This window comes from Battus philenor, unplaced genomic scaffold (assembly GCF_028537555.1).
Source record: "Battus philenor isolate CCGP_79_NKW_IND1 unplaced genomic scaffold, ilBatPhil1.0.hap1 SCAF_12, whole genome shotgun sequence".
NCBI lineage: Eukaryota > Metazoa > Arthropoda > Insecta > Lepidoptera > Papilionidae > Battus > Battus philenor.
In genome coordinates this window covers 50221-67976 of record NW_027181674.1, presented here as the reverse complement: position 1 = coordinate 67976, position 17756 = coordinate 50221, and the positions used below count along the sequence as shown (strand labels likewise).

The window sequence follows — 17756 nt, the reverse complement described above, 5'->3', positions numbered from 1 at the left end:
ACTGCGTGTCCGCTCGACTTGTAATAGCGCGTGTTCGCACATAGCGTGTTCGCTCGACTTGGAGCGGATTGTATCCGTACAGTGCGTGTCCGCTCTACTTGTAATAGCGCGTGTTCGCACATAGCGTGTTCGCTCGACCTGGAGCGGATTGTATCCGTACACTGCGTATCCGCTCGACTTGTAATAGCGCGTGTTCGCACATAGCGTGTTCGCTCGACCTGGAGCGGATTGTATCCGTACACTGCGTGTCCGCTCTACTTGTAATAGCGCGTGTTCGCACATAGCGTGTTCGCTCGACCTGGAGCGGATTGTATCCGTACACTGTGTGTCCGCTCTACTTGTAATAGCGCGTGTTCGCACATAGCGTGTTCGCTCGACCTGGAGCGGATTGTATCCGTACACTGCGTGTCCGCTCTACTTGTAATAGCGCGTGTTCGCACATAGCGTGTTCGCTCGACTTGGAGCGGATTGTATCCGTACAGTGCGTGTCCGCTCTACTTGTAATAGCGCGTGTTCGCACATAGCGTGTTCGCTCGACCTGGAGCGGATTGTATCCGTACACTGCGTGTCCGCTCTACTTGTAATAGCGCGTGTTCTCACATAGCGTGTTCGCTCGACTTGGAGCGGATTGTATCCGTACAGTGCGAGTCCGCTCGACTTGTACTAGCGCGTGTTCACACATAGCGTTTTTGTTCGACATAATTGTTATATGTTTATTATGTTAGTTACAGTTCTTACTACAATTTATTTATTTAAAATACAAGCTTTAGATTTGACAATTAAATAAATTATACATATTTATCATCAAATTTAAATTTATTTAACTTTATTATATACATGGATGCATGTAACCAAATTCGAAATGTAGTCGTCGACTCGCGTGTTCGTGATGCAAATAATTTAGTTGAGAGCATATGACAGCCGCTGCTCGCGGCGACGATTGCGTTCGTTCCTAACGTATATATTTTTGAATTGACATTATGTATTACATAAAATAAATGTTGCAACAATTACTAAGAAGGGTATTTATTTATGAAAGTGTGTATGCGCATTTGAATGTGTGTGTGTGAGAGTGTGTTACGGGTGGGGGAAGGGTTCCGTAGCGAGCGTGGAATACAATACATGCAGCAGGGGTATGAGACTAATCCTTCACTTTCGTAACGTATGTACGTATGTAATTAACATGTATAAAATGATTACAGAAAAAAATTATATGCATATATATAAGTTTTGTAATATTTCTGCCGTTAAGTTTGTAATAAAAGACTAAGACAACTTTGTTATCGATGCCAGCACTTTGTTTTGTTTAAAATGACGCCTCGCGAAAACATGTCCGCACACCGGGTGCAGCGATTCTAAAGTTACGCTTACTTAGTAAACCTACATGTTCTCGTGGGTTTTCGAGATATCAGGGCCTCTTTCTGGGTGTAAATTAGTCCTCTTCAAAGAAAAGAAAATTGTTTGTGAATGTAGTTAGTGGGACACCGGCAGGTGTTGCTTTTGAAATTTCGCCACGTTATTTAGCTCGATCACAGGCGATTTTAGAGCACTTCTTCACGTTGTGGTGTTGTAGGACAACTTGTATTGGCACAGTAAATAATAATCTTGTGTTAGTATATTTTTATTGGCGATGTGCTCGTAACATCATTTGTGACGTTTCAGATCACAAATTATGTTTCCGGTGCGGCCTACAAGCGCAAAGATGAAATGTTTCATAGTTTCGCCTCAACTAGAATGCACAAATATTTTATACAATTAGGATGAGTAACACAGGAGTTGTTGCCGGTGCACGGCGCGGACCGTGTTGTGTGGGTCTTGTACGGTGAACAGGAACTCACTCAGTCTCAAACTGTTAACTGTTAAAGTGTTCTGGATTCAAAGTTTTTGTTAAAACCAACAATTTTGAAGTTTTGTGTTCAGAAAAAACAAGTTCTTATTAAGTCTGTCAGTGGTCTGGTGCGGCCCGGCTTCGGACTGTTTGGTATTCAGTTCCAGCTCGTGACTTATAGTACTGTTGCAGTGTCGTCAGCGCGACAAGTGCTTATTGCAGCATGGGTTAGGAGATCGAGAATATCATTGATGTGAACGAACAAAAGAGAAACAAATATCTGGCATCTTTGTCTTTGTTCCAAATAAAAGTAAATTCATTTCCAATTATAATTATTACAATATCGTTGCCAAATTATCTATTTTATTTATTTTTTTTGTTTGCGTGAAGGACTTGTTGGTCCCCATAGCTGTTGCAGCAGCTAATTATACAAAGCAACGATGCAGTTAAATCATTTTTGTTAAACTACTCCTGCCGGCGAGGAGACCCGGCATCCTCTCACCTCTTGTCTCTCCTGGTTGTAAACTTCTTCTGCCCGCGCCTAATTTCGTAACTTCTATTTACAAATATATCCTTAACTTTGATTACGCTTAATTCTCTACATTACCCTAACACAGCCAACCTAACAATACAATCAAGTTATGGGTTATTGGATCTTTTGTCCATATTTTCCTGCAATTCCAGTACATTATTTTATACGTCATTTTGAGCGTTCTATCAATTTTATTATTCAAATCGGAACTTTCTTGTCCACATCTGGGGCACCCCGCGTGGGCCTGCGCTACTGTTTCCTCTATTTCAGGACCGCACTGGCAGCCGGATCAGCAAGGAAAGTTTAAGACATTTGAATCCATTCAAGTACAAGGACAGTCTGTCGCATTATATTTATGTATATATACACAGCCGGATCATTTAAAAGCTTTGTTAACAATAGAATCAACATGTTTATAGTGGATCGGTTTTATGATCCTGTCTCTGCAGCTTGGTAAGATTTGACCTCCCGATGTGGAAATCGAAGTCAAACCCTCTGGCTTCCTCGTAAATATAACGACAGAGTATTTCAAAAAGCTTGAGGTCAAGTTGCAGTCTAGTCAACCGGGAGCACCGATATGACATCAAGGAATGATGCAACGGTAAAAGTTTTCAAGCCTTCTGCAAAACGCAGTGAACTAGATAGAGTGGAGGCTCCGGGCCGTCTCCGTATCTCTTATATAGACCACAAACAACAGCGGGACCAATTGCGAGCCTCGCGGAACACCGCTAGGAGGCCCAACTAAAAAAGTAGTATTGATTGCTACCGCTTGCCATCGCTTTTGGATCCAAGAGGAAAGCTATCCGAGTACGTCTACTCTTGGTTATTGGTTTACTTCTGCGCAAGTTTGTTTTATATCGACGTTATGCTTCTTGCAACTAACTGTTAACAGCAGAACAGAGCAAATCAAAATTATATGAATTATAACATTCTTGAATACGACTTTCACCGTGTAACCAACTCTGCAAAAACCGCTCCGAGAATCGAACAGCGGCACGGATCACTCGACCTAACGAACATTTTGAACGAGCCCTGGGAACCGGACATCGCCTAGAAAGTGCACCGGCGACGCGGCGCTCCGGAGGCATTAGATATCAATCGGTGAAGCACCAGTGCTTCGGCCGACGCCAGGCGCGAGCCGCTGCACCAATGTGTTTGTCACCTCGTAGGGGACGCGGGGGCGCGGGGCGCGGGGCGGCGGCACATTGTGCCGGACAGAGGGAGCCACTCCGCAAATCTCGTTAGTCGAATATGCACTCCAATTTAAGATGGAATCGAATTTGTGCCCCTCGGACCCTCCTCGCTCTGCGCCCGTCGATGGATTATTTGTGAAGTGGCCGCCTTTGAAATCTCTCACGCGTTAAAACGGAGGTAATCTCGGCGCGCCTCCGCCCCGCGCCCTCCGGCCCGCCGCTTTGTTTACCTAATCAGTGTGCCGCAGCCCCGCGACCTCGGGACCCCGCGACCCCGCGACCCCGCAGCCCGCGCAACCCTTGCGGCGCTACAACGTTCGCCTCCCGTGCGACAAGCCGCGGCGCCATGTTTCCAGGAAAAAAATTGACAGTTCCTGAGAAAATTACGCGCAAAGCTGCGAGGCGGACGAACGTTTTTGAACGTTTCGCGTAAAAAGTGTGTCAGGGGAGCGCGGCAGGTCCAAATCGCTTTTTACGAAAACGAAGGAAACGAACAATGCGTGACCCACTTCCCCGCCGTGGGAAGGAATAACGAACGACGCGCCGGTAAAAACTGCATTACCCCACACTTTTTAAAAAATCACGGCGCACACGGAGAGGCGCTTTGTTCGCCGGGGAAGTTGAAATTTCAAACTCGGAAGGGTGAGATTTATGTCGAAAATAACGGTTTTTGCAAAAAAACAGGGAATCAGCTGCGCGGCGCAGCGAGGCGCGGCGCCTTCGCTCCGGCAGCTCGCGTTGCCTGTTCCCCAGATAGTATTGAGATTGTGTGAGCTTTTAAAGGCTTACTTTCACCGTTTCGTGTGTGCGAATGCGCTTGGAAAACCTTTCTCCCTAAACATCTTTATATACGAAGCAAACTGTAGTAGTAGTCTGTTGTAGCTCTCGAAGCACGAACCCGCGACTCACGACTCACGACTTCGGGTCCTGAGCGGCGCGCTTCCTGCGAGTACTTCGCTATTTCAGGCTGTCACGCTCGTAGATATTGTGAACCTTACAGCGTCAGGCTACAGGAAGCTGCTCCTCTCGCTCGCGGGGCCAGTCGGTTGCACCGGTCCATCCGTGCCCTCCGACGGGCAAGCAGCGCCAGCTCGCGGAGTCGCGGACGAGCTGCACGGTTATGCAAACGAGCCCCGCCTGCGCCGCGCCCCCCGCGCCGCCCCGCGCCGCCCCACACCGCCCGGGGCGCAGCATCGCGTCACGCGACGTAAAAAATGTGTAATCGCGAGAGGAAGGGTGAAGCGCAACCCTTGTACACGTGCACACGCGCGCCTGTGTGCGTGCGGACTTTTATTTTCAATTGTTAAACGGTACATGGCGGCGCGTGCCATCTGCTGCGCTCGCGCCGCGCACACCCGCGTACATGCTCTCTCTTTTAAATAAAAGACAAACTCTGCATTGTTACTCTATAGCTCCTATATATAACGAATTAAATAATGAAATCGAGATCGATTTAATATTAATGACTTACGGTCATCAGGCAAGCGCGCCGCACGCGTGGGCGGCGGCGGCTCCGGTGGCGCCGGGCGTGCGTGCGGGCGCGGCGGCTGCTGCCTGCATTGCCGCGCAGAACATGGTAGCGCTGCACTCCCGTGAGAACCTCGACACAACATTCGGATTGCATTTGAACGAGCAAAGGCGGTGCGGGGTGTGGGCGCGCGGTCACATTTCGGACCCTCGTTTTAAAAACTAGCGTTTCTTTTCTGAATAAAGTAAAGCTGCGACATTTTACGCGATTCTAATTGATTATGCGCGCAGGCGAGCGCAGGCCCAGTTCCTGTCGACGCTGTCGGGAACAGGGAACTATAACACAAAGCAGCAAAAACATGTCGTAACCGCGTTAAAAGTTTTAAGGGATGGTTAGTGAATTAAATTGAACCAAATGAAGCATGCCAATCTAGACGTACGCATGCGCCATCTGCTTCTTGATGTAAGTCGAGCTAAAGCGTTGAGAGAAATAGAAATTTTGAACCAAAAGATAACCACGGGTCATGAGATATGCGTGTCGCCGCGGAACACAGGAACAGAAGTTGAGCGCAAAACGAGGAGGATATTTCCAAAGTCGGCCGCACAAGTCGAGGAAGACAGCGCGCGGTGAGCTCGAGACGGCGGCAGTTACTTGAGACGCGCAGGCCCGGCCGCCGGGGAGGCGAACGAACAAATTAAACTTGAAGGTTATACTTTCACAAAAACTTTGTTTGTCATATCTAAGTAAACCATATGACATAACGCAAGAATCATCCATCTTGTTACATCTGTGAGAGCACAGTTGTCCTGTTCAAAGGCTTGGACTGCCACAGAAGGGCCTGCGGTAGGAGTGCCAATTCCTATATCATAATATTGATTGGGCTCCACCCGGACGTTGCAGCGAGGCCGCGCAGCACGAGCGTGGCGGCTGCGTTTCATTAAAGTACAGCAGCTTTGCGCCCACAACAGCGCGAGCTGCGACTGTTTGGGTTGAGAAATAAAAATGAAATTGTTCTTAACAATCCTATATTAAACAAAAATATTTGGTTGGTCCACCCCTTGCTTCGGCAGCCGCAGTGACTATCAGTAAAGCGTTCTTGAACGCGTTGTCGACGTTATTTCCGTGCCGCCGGCTCCTGCGCATACTGCCACGTCGAGGAGTGAGCGCGCGCCGGGCGACCGCGCTGCCGGCTCAGAGCGGCCACCGTGCTGTCATTGCACCGCCTAACGTCCAAGTAGACGCGTGGCACGGCAATCACTAGCGACGCGTATTCTGCCCGCTCTTGTCTTGTTTTCGTGAGAACCAGCCCGCCGCAAACATTTTGTTGGTTAATCGCACAGCACGTGCAAAACTTTCACTCGTCTGGCAATTTCTCATTGTGACTTTCCCTGTTCATTTAGCACCTGGATGTTTATGCGTATTTCTAATTTATAGTAGTTTAGTGATTTTTTGTGATACAGAATCACTAAACTACTAAAAAATAAACAACACCCAACGGTTTCTCGTTACCACGAGAATATAAGCATTTGTCAGTCCTGTACGTGCAGACGTACATGTCGTATTCATTTCCCAAAATAACGTTATTCCTGGTATTTTATGAATCCATAAACACCCCTGTCTATTGTTTAATTTACTAGTTCGCTATTGCCGCTAATTGTGTCCGCCTGTGCGCTCAGGGCGCGTCGGTCGCCGCAGCTCGGCCGGGCGCGAGCAGCGGGCTGCGTCGCGTGTGCGGCCTGTAACAAAATTTCAGATCATTGTTGTGCGAGCGCGGGCCGTGCGCCGCTGTACACCTTCATAAATTGAGAAGCGCGCGGGGCGGGGGCGCGGGGGCGCGGGGGCAGGGCCCGCTTATAATTAAAGGGGTGCGCCACGTGCGCGCCATTTATCATCGGGTTTTAAATTAGAGCCGCCATGTGCCAATTTCCGCGGTGACACAAATCTGGCAACCCTTCCGCGTCTCGCGCCGCATCCCTCGCCCCTCGCACCCCCCCGCCAGCCCGCTCCGCCCCGCGCGTCGTCCCGCGCCCAATCGCGCGCGACCCCATCTACATATCATCTACATACGATCTACATGCCATTTACATACCCGCGTGCCGCCCCGCCGCCCCGCCGCCCCGCCGCCCGGCTGCACCTCTTTCGACAGTCACACTACGCGAAGCGAATTAACACCCGCGGCCGCCGGTGACTATTGCGAGTTACGTTAAGATGACTTTGTGGAGTACGATTGGGAGGCGTCGCAGCGCGCCGGGCGCGGCTGCAGCTGCACTAATATTGATTAGCGCCGGCGCCCCCGCCCCCGCCCCGGCCCCGCGCGCGCTGCCGGCACTGCAGCGACGCGGGCCGCGCTGCCTCTCGCATGTCCTCTCAAAGGAAACGAGAATGTGTGCCTGCAGCTGCCCCCAGGCCGCAGGACAACCTCCATTTTGGTTCAGCATTCCGTTCCGCAGACCACGTCACTCTTGTCATAACGGAAAATTTCAAAAATGCTACTTTGCCAATCCTATCTTTGGGGTATTGAAGCATAAAACACCAGGCCATCCTTACAGCAAGTTGTTCCGAGCACCGAGGCGCACATTGTAGGCATCGGCAGCGCGCTCAGAGCCGTATATCCCGACCATATTTTTATTAAAGAAACGAAAATGTCTGAGCTTACTATGACGCCAATGTTCGCGCGACGCAATTAACTTATAAAACGACAAAACTGTAAAATTAGCGCTGAAAGAGTTTCGTGCCAATTTCTTCACGACAGAATCGACGTGCCGATCCAGTGGCCGCCGTGCGGTGACTCGATGTCTTGGTTTTCGGAGGCGCCCAGCAAAGCCTATTCTTTTATTTCATTTATTTTATTTAGCCAAAGCTCCATTTGACTACAAAATATGTGAAGTACGAGGAAATAGATACAACATTTGTATTTATTGACTTTCTGCTCACGAAGAGTGTCCTGTAATATGTAAAATAAATGTTTTTCTTCTTCCACTAACATTAATATGGACTGCAGAAATGATGCCAAAACAAGTGGCCGGCGCCGGCGTCGCTCATGCAGCGCGAGCACCGCGCGGCTCCAGGTCTCAGAGATTTAATTTCCCAAAAACATATTTATGTAAAACACGTTTACCGCTTTGTTCTTTTATTCGTTTTCCGCTCGACTTTGTTGTGCCTATTGTATAACCTATGGGCGTCTTCAGAAACATGTCTGCGGCGCCTCATTTGGTAGAAACTGTTAACAACTTGAGAAGCCCTGCTGAGGCTGCGCAACTTACGATAAGGCTACGAAGGATTAAATGCGCCCCGCCCCGGACAGAGGTCACAACAACGGCTGTCGGAAATTTTGTGACCGCCTTTAAAAACGTCTTTCGTACGGGAACCAGCGCGTAGCGTAACAAGTTCCAAGTTATATTGACCTTTAAAAATCCAGTACACTGCGGCAGTTCATTTTTTCAATAAAACTTTTTATATTTATTATGTGAAAGCGTACCTAGTTGCCTATAAAAGAGTTTCTAATTTTATGCGGCTCCGAGAAAGGTGTAGGAACCTGTCGTTGCTTCCAGTGCTGACCTTTTAACATTTATTTATTCAAACGAAACCGCAGCAGTCCCGCGTGCGGGCGCGCGCAGAGACGTCGGTGCGCGACGTGGCGCGACGTGGCACGACGTGGCGCGACGTGGCACGACGTGGCGCGACGTGGCGCGACGTGGCGCAACCTGGCACGAGCAGAAGCTCGGCGATGCATGAATTTATGGAAAGAAACCACGAACTAAACCAACTCGATGCCGGCGCGAGGCCAACCAAAAGCGAACGTTAAGTTCTAATCAGCACCTCAACTCGACTCGATCAGCTCCGGAGCTGCGACACATTGCAGCCGATTGTAAGAAATCCTGCGCGAGTGGAGTGCAGGGACAAAGTGTTGCTGGTATTCATTGACGGTTCCGTGGCGCGATGGTCGCTGCCCTGGATTGTGACCGCCTGTTATAAAATAGTTTTTGTGTGGCTTCGTGTATTAGTGCAAAGGTTAAGGAATTCATTCGTTTGAAGGAAGCAAACACCTACCGCACGGCGATCGGTTGCAGGGGCAAGTCAAAGCCTTCGGAACACTTACTTTGTACAACGGCTACATATATTTTTCGGTTTGATTACATTTTGATTCTGTTTAGATGATACAATCCTACAATTCAATGAATGTGCGCTCAACACGACGGGCCTGCGGAGGAGCAGCGCGCCGCGGCTCGAGCGCGGTAATGCCGGAGAGGTCCGCTTGCACGCCTACACAAATACACGACAAACATGCACGGACACTATTCCGTTTGGAACAGCTAAGGAATGTTCACATGAACTATTCCCATTAAACAAAATTATTAAAGTAGGAAAATGTTATTCTTTAAATTTTTTGTATTGCTTTGATTATTTAAATCAGTGTAATTGTATCGTGTGTCACAATCATACGAGTATTACAATTCTTGTATCGTTGTGTATGCGTGAGGTAAACCACGCCGCGGTCCGCTGCGACGCGCGGATCTGTCCGGTCAGCTGACGTTTGTTTCTTCTTATGCCACGACTCAAGCGTAATAAGCTTTTTAATTGTCAGTAAATTTGATAAGAAAACATTTATTAGCAGTCATGGTGTGACTGCCACAATGCCACAAACATTTATTAGCAGTCATGGTGTGACTGCCACATTGCCACATACAGATAAATCGGTTTGGAAGAAATTGGAATGTTCGCTTGTATTTACATTTTTTTATAACCTTGCAGAATCGACAAATAATAGTTGTTTAGAATAATTTGTTCTTTGACGTCATTAACGAACACGATGCAAGTTAGTGGCCCCGTGCGCGACCACCGCAGGGCGCCTAGTCCCCGTACGGCTGCTTGTAGTGCACTCACAACAACAAAGAGTAAGCATTTACAGCTGATTGAGGCCTGCGTTCATACTATTTGTTTGCTGCCCTCGCTCCGCGCCGTTTGCCGTATTTTCTTGTTCAATACGAGCAAACCGTTTTAAGACAATTAATTGTATTCAACAGTTAGCTGTGTCCACTCTCGTCCTTGTCGGCGGCGAGGCACGCGCGGCGGCGACCGGCTTTATATATGGTGCCGCGGGGTTGCGCGCGGAAGGGTTGCGGCGCGCGCCGCCCATCGACGTGCGCGCACGCACACACGCACACACGCACACACGCGATAACGGAAATCTGTGCGCGAGGGCAGCCCTCCTCCACCGCACCGCGTCCGCCGCCTCGTGACGCCTAACGTGTCCCTAATAATTGGGAATATATTATATAGAACAATAAACTACCCAAAAAAATAATGGCAGTCCTTGTCTGCGCGCAAATTATTTGTAAAAGCCGGCCCGCGAGCCCCGCGCTCGCCGCGAGCGTGCGGCGCCGCGCGCAGCCGCACGGTCAGCTCACGCGGCGACGACGCACGCAGCCCGCGATGACCTGCGCACCGGACGCGGCGGCCGGGCGCTCGCTCCGCTAAGCGCTACCAATTTAAACATCTTCAAAGGAAACGAGGGAGCGCCCCTCGCAGTTTGCACAGCTCGCGAGCGCACAAAGAGAGCCAATCTGTTATTCAAAGCAGCTCATACGGCGGCCCCGGCGCCTGAGCAAACACGCGCGCCTCCGGAGTGCCTTCGGCCGCCGGCCGGCGCGCTGCCCGCTGTTTGCGCGCATTAGCATCACAAAGCGCCGCGGCGCCGCTTCAAATTGAAATTGCAACCGATAACCTGCGACCCGCGACCGCTTCTCGCAACCAATTCTTACTCGGTTTCTCTGTGATATCTTAAATTGAAGCTTGATTCGCTTTCGAACCTAAATGTCTATAACTTTAAAAAAACATTTTTAACTGTTACCGAATGCCTTTGACAACGAACATCAGCGCGCGACGCGGGCCGGCGCGGGCGGAGGGCTCGGCACTCGGCGACTTGCACCGCGCGGTGCAGCGCGTAACCGAGCCCACCGGCGGGACCGGCGCGGCGTAACCCGAGTCCTCGCCGCCGCTCCCCTTTGCCGCTATAAAAAAAACTAAACAGCTTTTAACGAACGTCGCGCTCAACGAAAGCGAAAAAAAATTACATCTCAGGTAATCGAAATAATGGCGAGACGCGCGAAAAAAATTCACTAAGGGCGGAAAAAGAGACGGATTCGAGCAAAAAAATTGGAATTTTTAATTCGCCACGAGAGGGGTGTGCGGGCCTGTGAGCGGGGCGCGGGGCTCGGCGGCGCGGCGAGCCTTCCTCGCCCGCAGTCGCGCTCCACACGCAGCCGCGCGCACACGTGCCCCGCGCAGTCAGCCCGGCAACCGCACTCCCGCGCGATGGTCCTGTCGGCGTGCGTCCGCGCCGCCGCCCGCCCCTACTGCAGCGCCTACCGTGAGTACCGCCGCCGCGCGCTTCGCTTGCAGGTGACCGCCGCTCGAGGCTCTGAACGCACGTCCTGGACCTTGAACATCACTAAGCCTATTGGTGGAAAAAGACTGAGTTGTTACTTAAAACATATTCCTCTATGCCTCGGGGGTCTTATTTTTCACGAGTAAATTTGTATTGAATTGGTTTCACGCTCGTTCCCCAGGCAGACAGAGAGCTCGCTTTGGTGTTCAGACGACTCGAGTGCAGGTTCTGCGTCCGTCTCGTTATAAAAGCGATTTTCCCGGATTTTTCCGAAAGATCCATTTTCATTTTGATCAGGATCAGAATCAATCCTATTTTTCTGGCGTCCTCCGTTTTAACAAGAAACTAGCGACTGTTTCTGCCGCCACCAGCGTGCGCTCGCATTTGGATGGCATCTTGTGAAACAGCCAGATCCTTTTCCAACGCCGCAGCGCGTCACCCGGGGGGTTGCAGCGCTGCTCGGCTGCCATCAAGTGAAAAGCCTTGATAGCTCAGTAATCGTTCACGCTGCAAAGGCAGTAGCGTTTGTACATTACCGCACTGTCGAGCCAGAGCGCCGAGGGCAGAAGGAGCTGCCACCAGCGGCGCCGCCCCCGCTGTGTCGCGCAATTAACATTATTCACTTGTCGTCGACGCGAAAATGAGAAGGCGCTGTGAGACTTCAGTATGGCGCTGCGTCTCCATCGCAGCATCTCGTTTGCAGACCGCGGGTGCAGGGCGCGGGTGCGGGGCACGGGATGTGCATTCCCAGTAACAGGAATATTGAAGCTTTCGTGGAAGGATTACTCAATCGTGCGATGTAAAAAGTGCACCCTGTCGATTTTTTGTGAAATAAAAAGTTTGGGCTCAGCGGCGCGGGGCGCGGGGGATGCCCGCGGCAAAAACTCGCGAATTTGACTGCTCAATAAGGCGTTTTTTCTTTTTTTAGCTCGGATTAAAGCTTTTGTGATCCGACGCGGAGTGCGCGGGGAGCACGCAACTTTTGCTGTTTTATATCTAAGTTTAGGAATCGGAATGTTGGACAGCGTCGCCCCGCAGCCGGCGGTGCGCCCGGCTCCACGCTCTACAACTCTGCGAGTTAATTTTACGCGCTCGGATACGACGAGGAGCACTGCTCCTCGCGTCCTGTTGTTGCCGCGCGCTCAGAGAGAATTCAGAGGCGAGGATAACTCTCAAGTCGTCATCGGGCAGCGCGGCGTCGGCAGCGCGGCGTCGGCAGCGCCCGCTCATCCGATTAATCGCGCCCGTAATTACTTAATCCGGTTATCCAGCCACGTGCCGCCGCCCGCCGCCGCCCGCCGCCTGCACACCGATGTTTAGCGGCCCAAATCCTAACACGCGTACTTAAACTTTTTATTGAACGTAGTTACGCAACTTTAACCGCGCTCTGATGATGCTCTGTCAGGTCTGCCGGCCTAAACTCCTTGGTCCGGTAGCTTACTCCAATGGGACGAGTGTTCGGATGCAAATCATATCGGATAATACTATCACGATATGATGAGCATTCATTCGGATACGGGGGCGCCTATTTCAGATGAAAAATACTATTTACAAAAGTGCAGCGGGGCAGCGCACGCCGCACGCGCGCCTTCAGCAGTTGGATGCCCTGTCAGGTAGGCACGGCCGGGAGCGCAGCTCCTTCGCGGCAGCCGTGCGAACCTTTAAAACCAACAGCGCTCACTGTATATTATTTAGGTTGCGCCATTATTGAATTACGATTTTATATAATTATTATTGATTCTATGTTTATTTTTGTATTATAACGATTGGCGCGCGCGTGCGCTCGGCCGTGCCTTGCGCTGTAACTTTCATTGTCATATCAATTTGTGTAGTGCCGCTGACACGTCAAGATGAATGCTGAATATGTAAACAATATTTTTAAAGTTTTTATTTTATTATTGGATGAGTACATTATCGCCGCCGCTCAGCAATCTGTTTCTCTTTTGCAGAGGAATCTGGAGACGTGATCAAGTCGCCGTCACCGCCGCCCAGCCACGGTACGTGCCCGCCTCACTCGCGCGCACTGCGCCCAAGCGCCGCTCTCTGCCGGCTCTGCGCGACCACGTCCGGCTTCAAGACGTCCACGTTGCACTTAACGGAAATCTCTGACTCTCGCGCCATCGCAGCCGGTGCGGGCGGCGGGCGCACCTGCCGCGCTGCTCTAGCGCCCCGCGCGGGCCCGCACGCGCGCCGCACGCGTTGCGAAAAAAACGCCTCACCCCTTTAGTCATTCTTTAAAGACGCCGATCGCTTACGATAATGGTTTTTTCTTATTGCGACCTGCGACCCCTCCGGCGGGGCCCGGGACAAATCAAAGCACCCGAATGAATGAGTGTCGCGTGGGTCTCGCGTGCGGGGACGTCACCCGGCCCGCGCTCCGCACCCCGCGCCCCGCGCGTCCCGAGCGCCTCCTGCTCCTCCTCTCCACGATCCTCCCGCGGAACACATGACTCTCGTGATACAGACTCCGGTGTTAGTCTCCTCCACATAACATACGCGCGCCTCCGCCGCGTGAACCGAGGTGCATTTTGTGCGCGGTGCGGGAATTGTAATTAACTTTAATTATAGCGGGACGTCTGACTTTTAATAATTAGTACATAAGTAGTAATTATTAAAATTCACGTGGCTGTACGCTTACTAGCTTTGTTTGAGATATTTCGATTAATAGTTAAAGTGTAAGTGTAACGGAGGGGGCGGAGGGCGCTGGCCGGCCGAGCGCGCTCCGCATTTACATATAATATCCGGCAGCGGCCTCACCCATCAATCACACGCCGAGTCCGCGGACACGCTCACGCACGGATTCAGAGTTACGCGCAAAACCTAGAGTCACCATAAGTCCGATGTCCTCTTAATAGAGTGAAGCGAACGTCGCAGGGGGCGGCCCCTCCCACGGGTCCTCCCACTTCAGTCAGTCAGTAGTTGTCTTTGCGTATTCGTTAGAGACACTGGTAGCCCATTCACTTAGGCAATGCACTCATAAAATCAGTGCGTCGTTTCTTGCGTCACAGCGATGCCGAAGTGCCTGCGACATGATTTTTCGTAATGGAGTGCAGTCAGGGGAACACGACGCGCGCTACAGCGTCAGCTTGTGCGTTGCAGATGGGTCGGCGAGCGGCGACGGCGAGGCCAGCGGCGACGAACGGCCGCCGGCCAGCGCGCGCCTGCCGCCCGCGCCCGGCGCCGCCAGCGCGGCCAGCGCCGCCACTGCCGCCGTGCTGGTAACCGCTCTCCGCTTCCGCTTCCATTTGCCGCCGTGCGGTCCCCCGGCTGCCACAGCACTAATGCCCTTCCCTGTGTCTGTGCAGAGCGCGGCGGGCGCCAGCGGCGCGCTGGCGCAGCTACAGCACCTGCTGCTCACGCAGCACGGCGCGCACTCCCTGTTGCTTCACACGCAGGTAAGAGCCGCAAACCCATCTCAAAGCTTGATTACTATGGAGATCCTCCGCCTGAGTGACCGAGTGCTTGTGGTGCCGCAGGTGCAGCAGGCAGTGGCGCAGGCCGCAGCGCAGCAGCTGCAGCAGCTGCAGGCGCGCGCCGGAGTAGCTCCTCCCACCTCGGCAGGTCGGTCCATGCTCCCTCCCACGATCGTTTCAAGCACAACTTGTAGAATATTTCCCGCCTTTACTGTCCACGCTTGGTTTATTTATTTATTTGTATCGAAGATTAGTAACTGCACAAACCAATGGCATAGTTCATCTCAGCCTTCAAACCTTCTCGAGTAGTATTATAATCCATTTATTTATATTATTATTTATATAGGAGAGATAGAACGCCAAAAGTACCCAACTGGACAGAACAGAACAGAACCTGAAATCAGATTCAAGTCGCCTGCAATGATTTTTTCTGTTAAAGCTGCGCGGCAGAGCAATTCTTTGCAAAACTTTGTTATCACTTAAAAACCAGTATCGCTCTAACGGGCTTTTTGAATAACTTTTTGTTTAACAAACTTCTTTAATTCATAACAAGATAATTGATATCCATTATATGGAAGTGTATAATAATACCGTACGCAGTTGCCCACACAACAGTTACTAATTCTATGAAGCGTAGAGAAAGGTACAACAAGCTTATTTTTTTATAGCTCTCCTTATATACGTTGCTATTATTCTTTTTTTTTTAATATACTTATGCTTGCCAGACTGTCAAACATATCGACTATGTACCGTTATAATATTTTCTTCGCTATATTTTTGTCCAAGACAGTCTCTATTGTCTTGGACAAAGGACCTGGAGAGGTCTCAAATCAGACTGCACAAGCGGCGCTGTTTCCCAGTACAAATATTGTGTAGATATCCGCAGCATTACCCCACGCGGGCAGCCCGTGGCTCATAGAGCCGTGGAAAAAACTAAAATATAACCGGCAACCGGAGCCGTGCTTACATTTGTCAGCCGACGGATGCTTGGAGCGCGTACATTATGGAACTGTGCTTGTTCGACAAATCACAAATAAAGTCCAGCTGGCTGAACAAAAGCTGCTGCTGCACTTGGTTACGGCGCCGTCGCACGTCGGTCTCGACACTTTAAATGTGAGTGAACTTTAGGCAGTTATTTTTCCCCCAATAATTAATAAATTATAACAATTAAATCACTGCACAACTTTTTATATCTTTTACATCGTAAGCCATAGCTCCTCCCTAACAAGATGAAATGGAAACTCGGGGCACGCCCATCTTAATCATTATCATCATCTCCTGTCTGTATTCTACCATTTAAATATGACCTCAATAAATTTAAAGCGTTATTTCTTATTCCGCAATGATCTAATTACCTGACCGAGATCTCGTGCTCCTCGTAATCCAACGCTCTGGACAAATCAAAATTCGATCCGATATAAAGACGCCGAGTCATCCCGTGACACTTGCCGAACCAGATGTTTTCCAACAACTCAACAACAGCGAGGAGCGGGACGAGGAGGCGCGACGGGGAGCGGTTGGTCGCCGGTAATAACGAGTCTTAGCGTTCCGGTTGACAGGCACGCGGTCGCCGTCGCCGCGGCGCACGCCGCCCGGCGCGGCTGCCTTCCTCACGCCCATGACGCCGCTCACGCCGCTCACGCCGCTCACCCCGCTGACGCCAGGGTCGCGCGCACGCTCACCCGGCGCGCCCCGCACGCCGCTGCACGCGCACGCACACAAGCCGCGCGCGCTCGAGCCCGCCGCCGACGACACGGCCGACCTTGAAGAGCTCGAGCACTTCGCCAAGACCTTCAAGCAGCGCCGCATCAAGCTCGGTAAGTCTTGCCCCCGGCGTCAGCGCCAGCCGCGTGCGCGTCGAGACCATGTGTTGACGTCGCGATTGCTTGCCGCAGGGTTCACGCAGGGCGACGTGGGCCTGGCCATGGGCAAGCTGTACGGCAACGACTTCTCGCAGACCACGATCTCGCGCTTCGAGGCGCTCAACCTGAGTTTCAAGAACATGTGCAAGCTAAAGCCGCTGCTGCAGAAGTGGCTGGAGGACGCGGACTCGTCGCTGGCGGGCGGCGGCGCGGCGCCGGGTGCTGGCGCCGCGCTGGCCGAGGCGGTGGGCCGCCGCCGCAAGAAGCGCACCTCCATCGAGTCCGGCGTGCGCGTGGCGCTCGAGAAGGCTTTCCTGCACAACCCCAAGCCCACCAGCGAGGAGATCGCCGCGCTAGCCGACGCGCTCTGCATGGAAAAGGAGGTCGTGCGCGTCTGGTTCTGCAACCGCCGCCAGAAGGTGAGTTCTTCCCCCTTTCACTCCCACCTCCGACAAACGGTTAGCTCTCTGCAGTTATGCAGAAGTAAATGCTTTTACAATAAACCATGGGCTCGAGGCGACTGCCTGCTTCAATATAAGTTTCCCTGATAATTACTTTTAACTCGCATAGTTACCGCAGCCGTTCCCTGTCCCGTTCTTCTGAAATCGAAATTGCTCATGTACTGTCGTCGCTGCTACCGGAGCTCCTCATTAACAGTTTGCCGATCTTCGACAGGAGAAACGAATTAACCCTCCCGCGGGCGAAGCGGGCGGCGCGGCGCCGGGCGGCGCGTTGCTGCCCTCGCTGCACGCACTGCCGCCGCACGCCCACCCGCACGCGACGCACGCGGTACACGGGACCCACGTCGCGCACGGCGCCCACGCCGCACACGCTCACGCGCTGCAGGCGGCGGCGCTGCAGCCGCTGGCGCTGTTGGCGCGGACGCCGGCGCGCGACTGAGCCGCCGAGCCGCCGCGCGGCGCTGCTGTACATAGGCGCGCGCCCCGACGCCGGGCGCGCTGTACATAGCTGTATATCGGCCTCGGCCCTAGCGCTAAGTCTACGTTACGTCAAGTTTATTTATGCGCCGCGCGCCGCGGGCCCATATCACTTACCGCCCGCCGCGCGCGCG

At 51.9% G+C, this 17756-nt stretch overlaps 1 protein-coding gene across 3 annotated transcripts in view; it reads left to right on the top strand.

Annotated features, from left to right (window-relative positions):
* The window catches only part of LOC137932951 (protein nubbin-like), a 36293-nt gene extending 18537 nt beyond the window's left edge, over positions 1-17756 (top strand). The window contains exons 1-7 of one of the 3 annotated variants that reach the window (XM_068776642.1): positions 10859-11391; positions 13359-13406; positions 14509-14804; positions 14886-14970; positions 16367-16639; positions 16718-17103; positions 17360-17756. In XM_068776642.1, the coding sequence (XP_068632743.1) occupies positions 11337-11391; positions 13359-13406; positions 14509-14804; positions 14886-14970; positions 16367-16639; positions 16718-17103; positions 17360-17584 (1368 nt within the window). In that variant the 5' untranslated portion in view covers positions 10859-11336 and the 3' untranslated portion in view covers positions 17585-17756. Of the gene's footprint in view, positions 1-10858; positions 11392-13358; positions 13407-14508; positions 14805-14885; positions 14971-16366; positions 16640-16717; positions 17104-17359 lie in introns of those variants that run through there. The other 2 variants (XM_068776641.1, XM_068776643.1) reach the window with 2 other exon arrangements.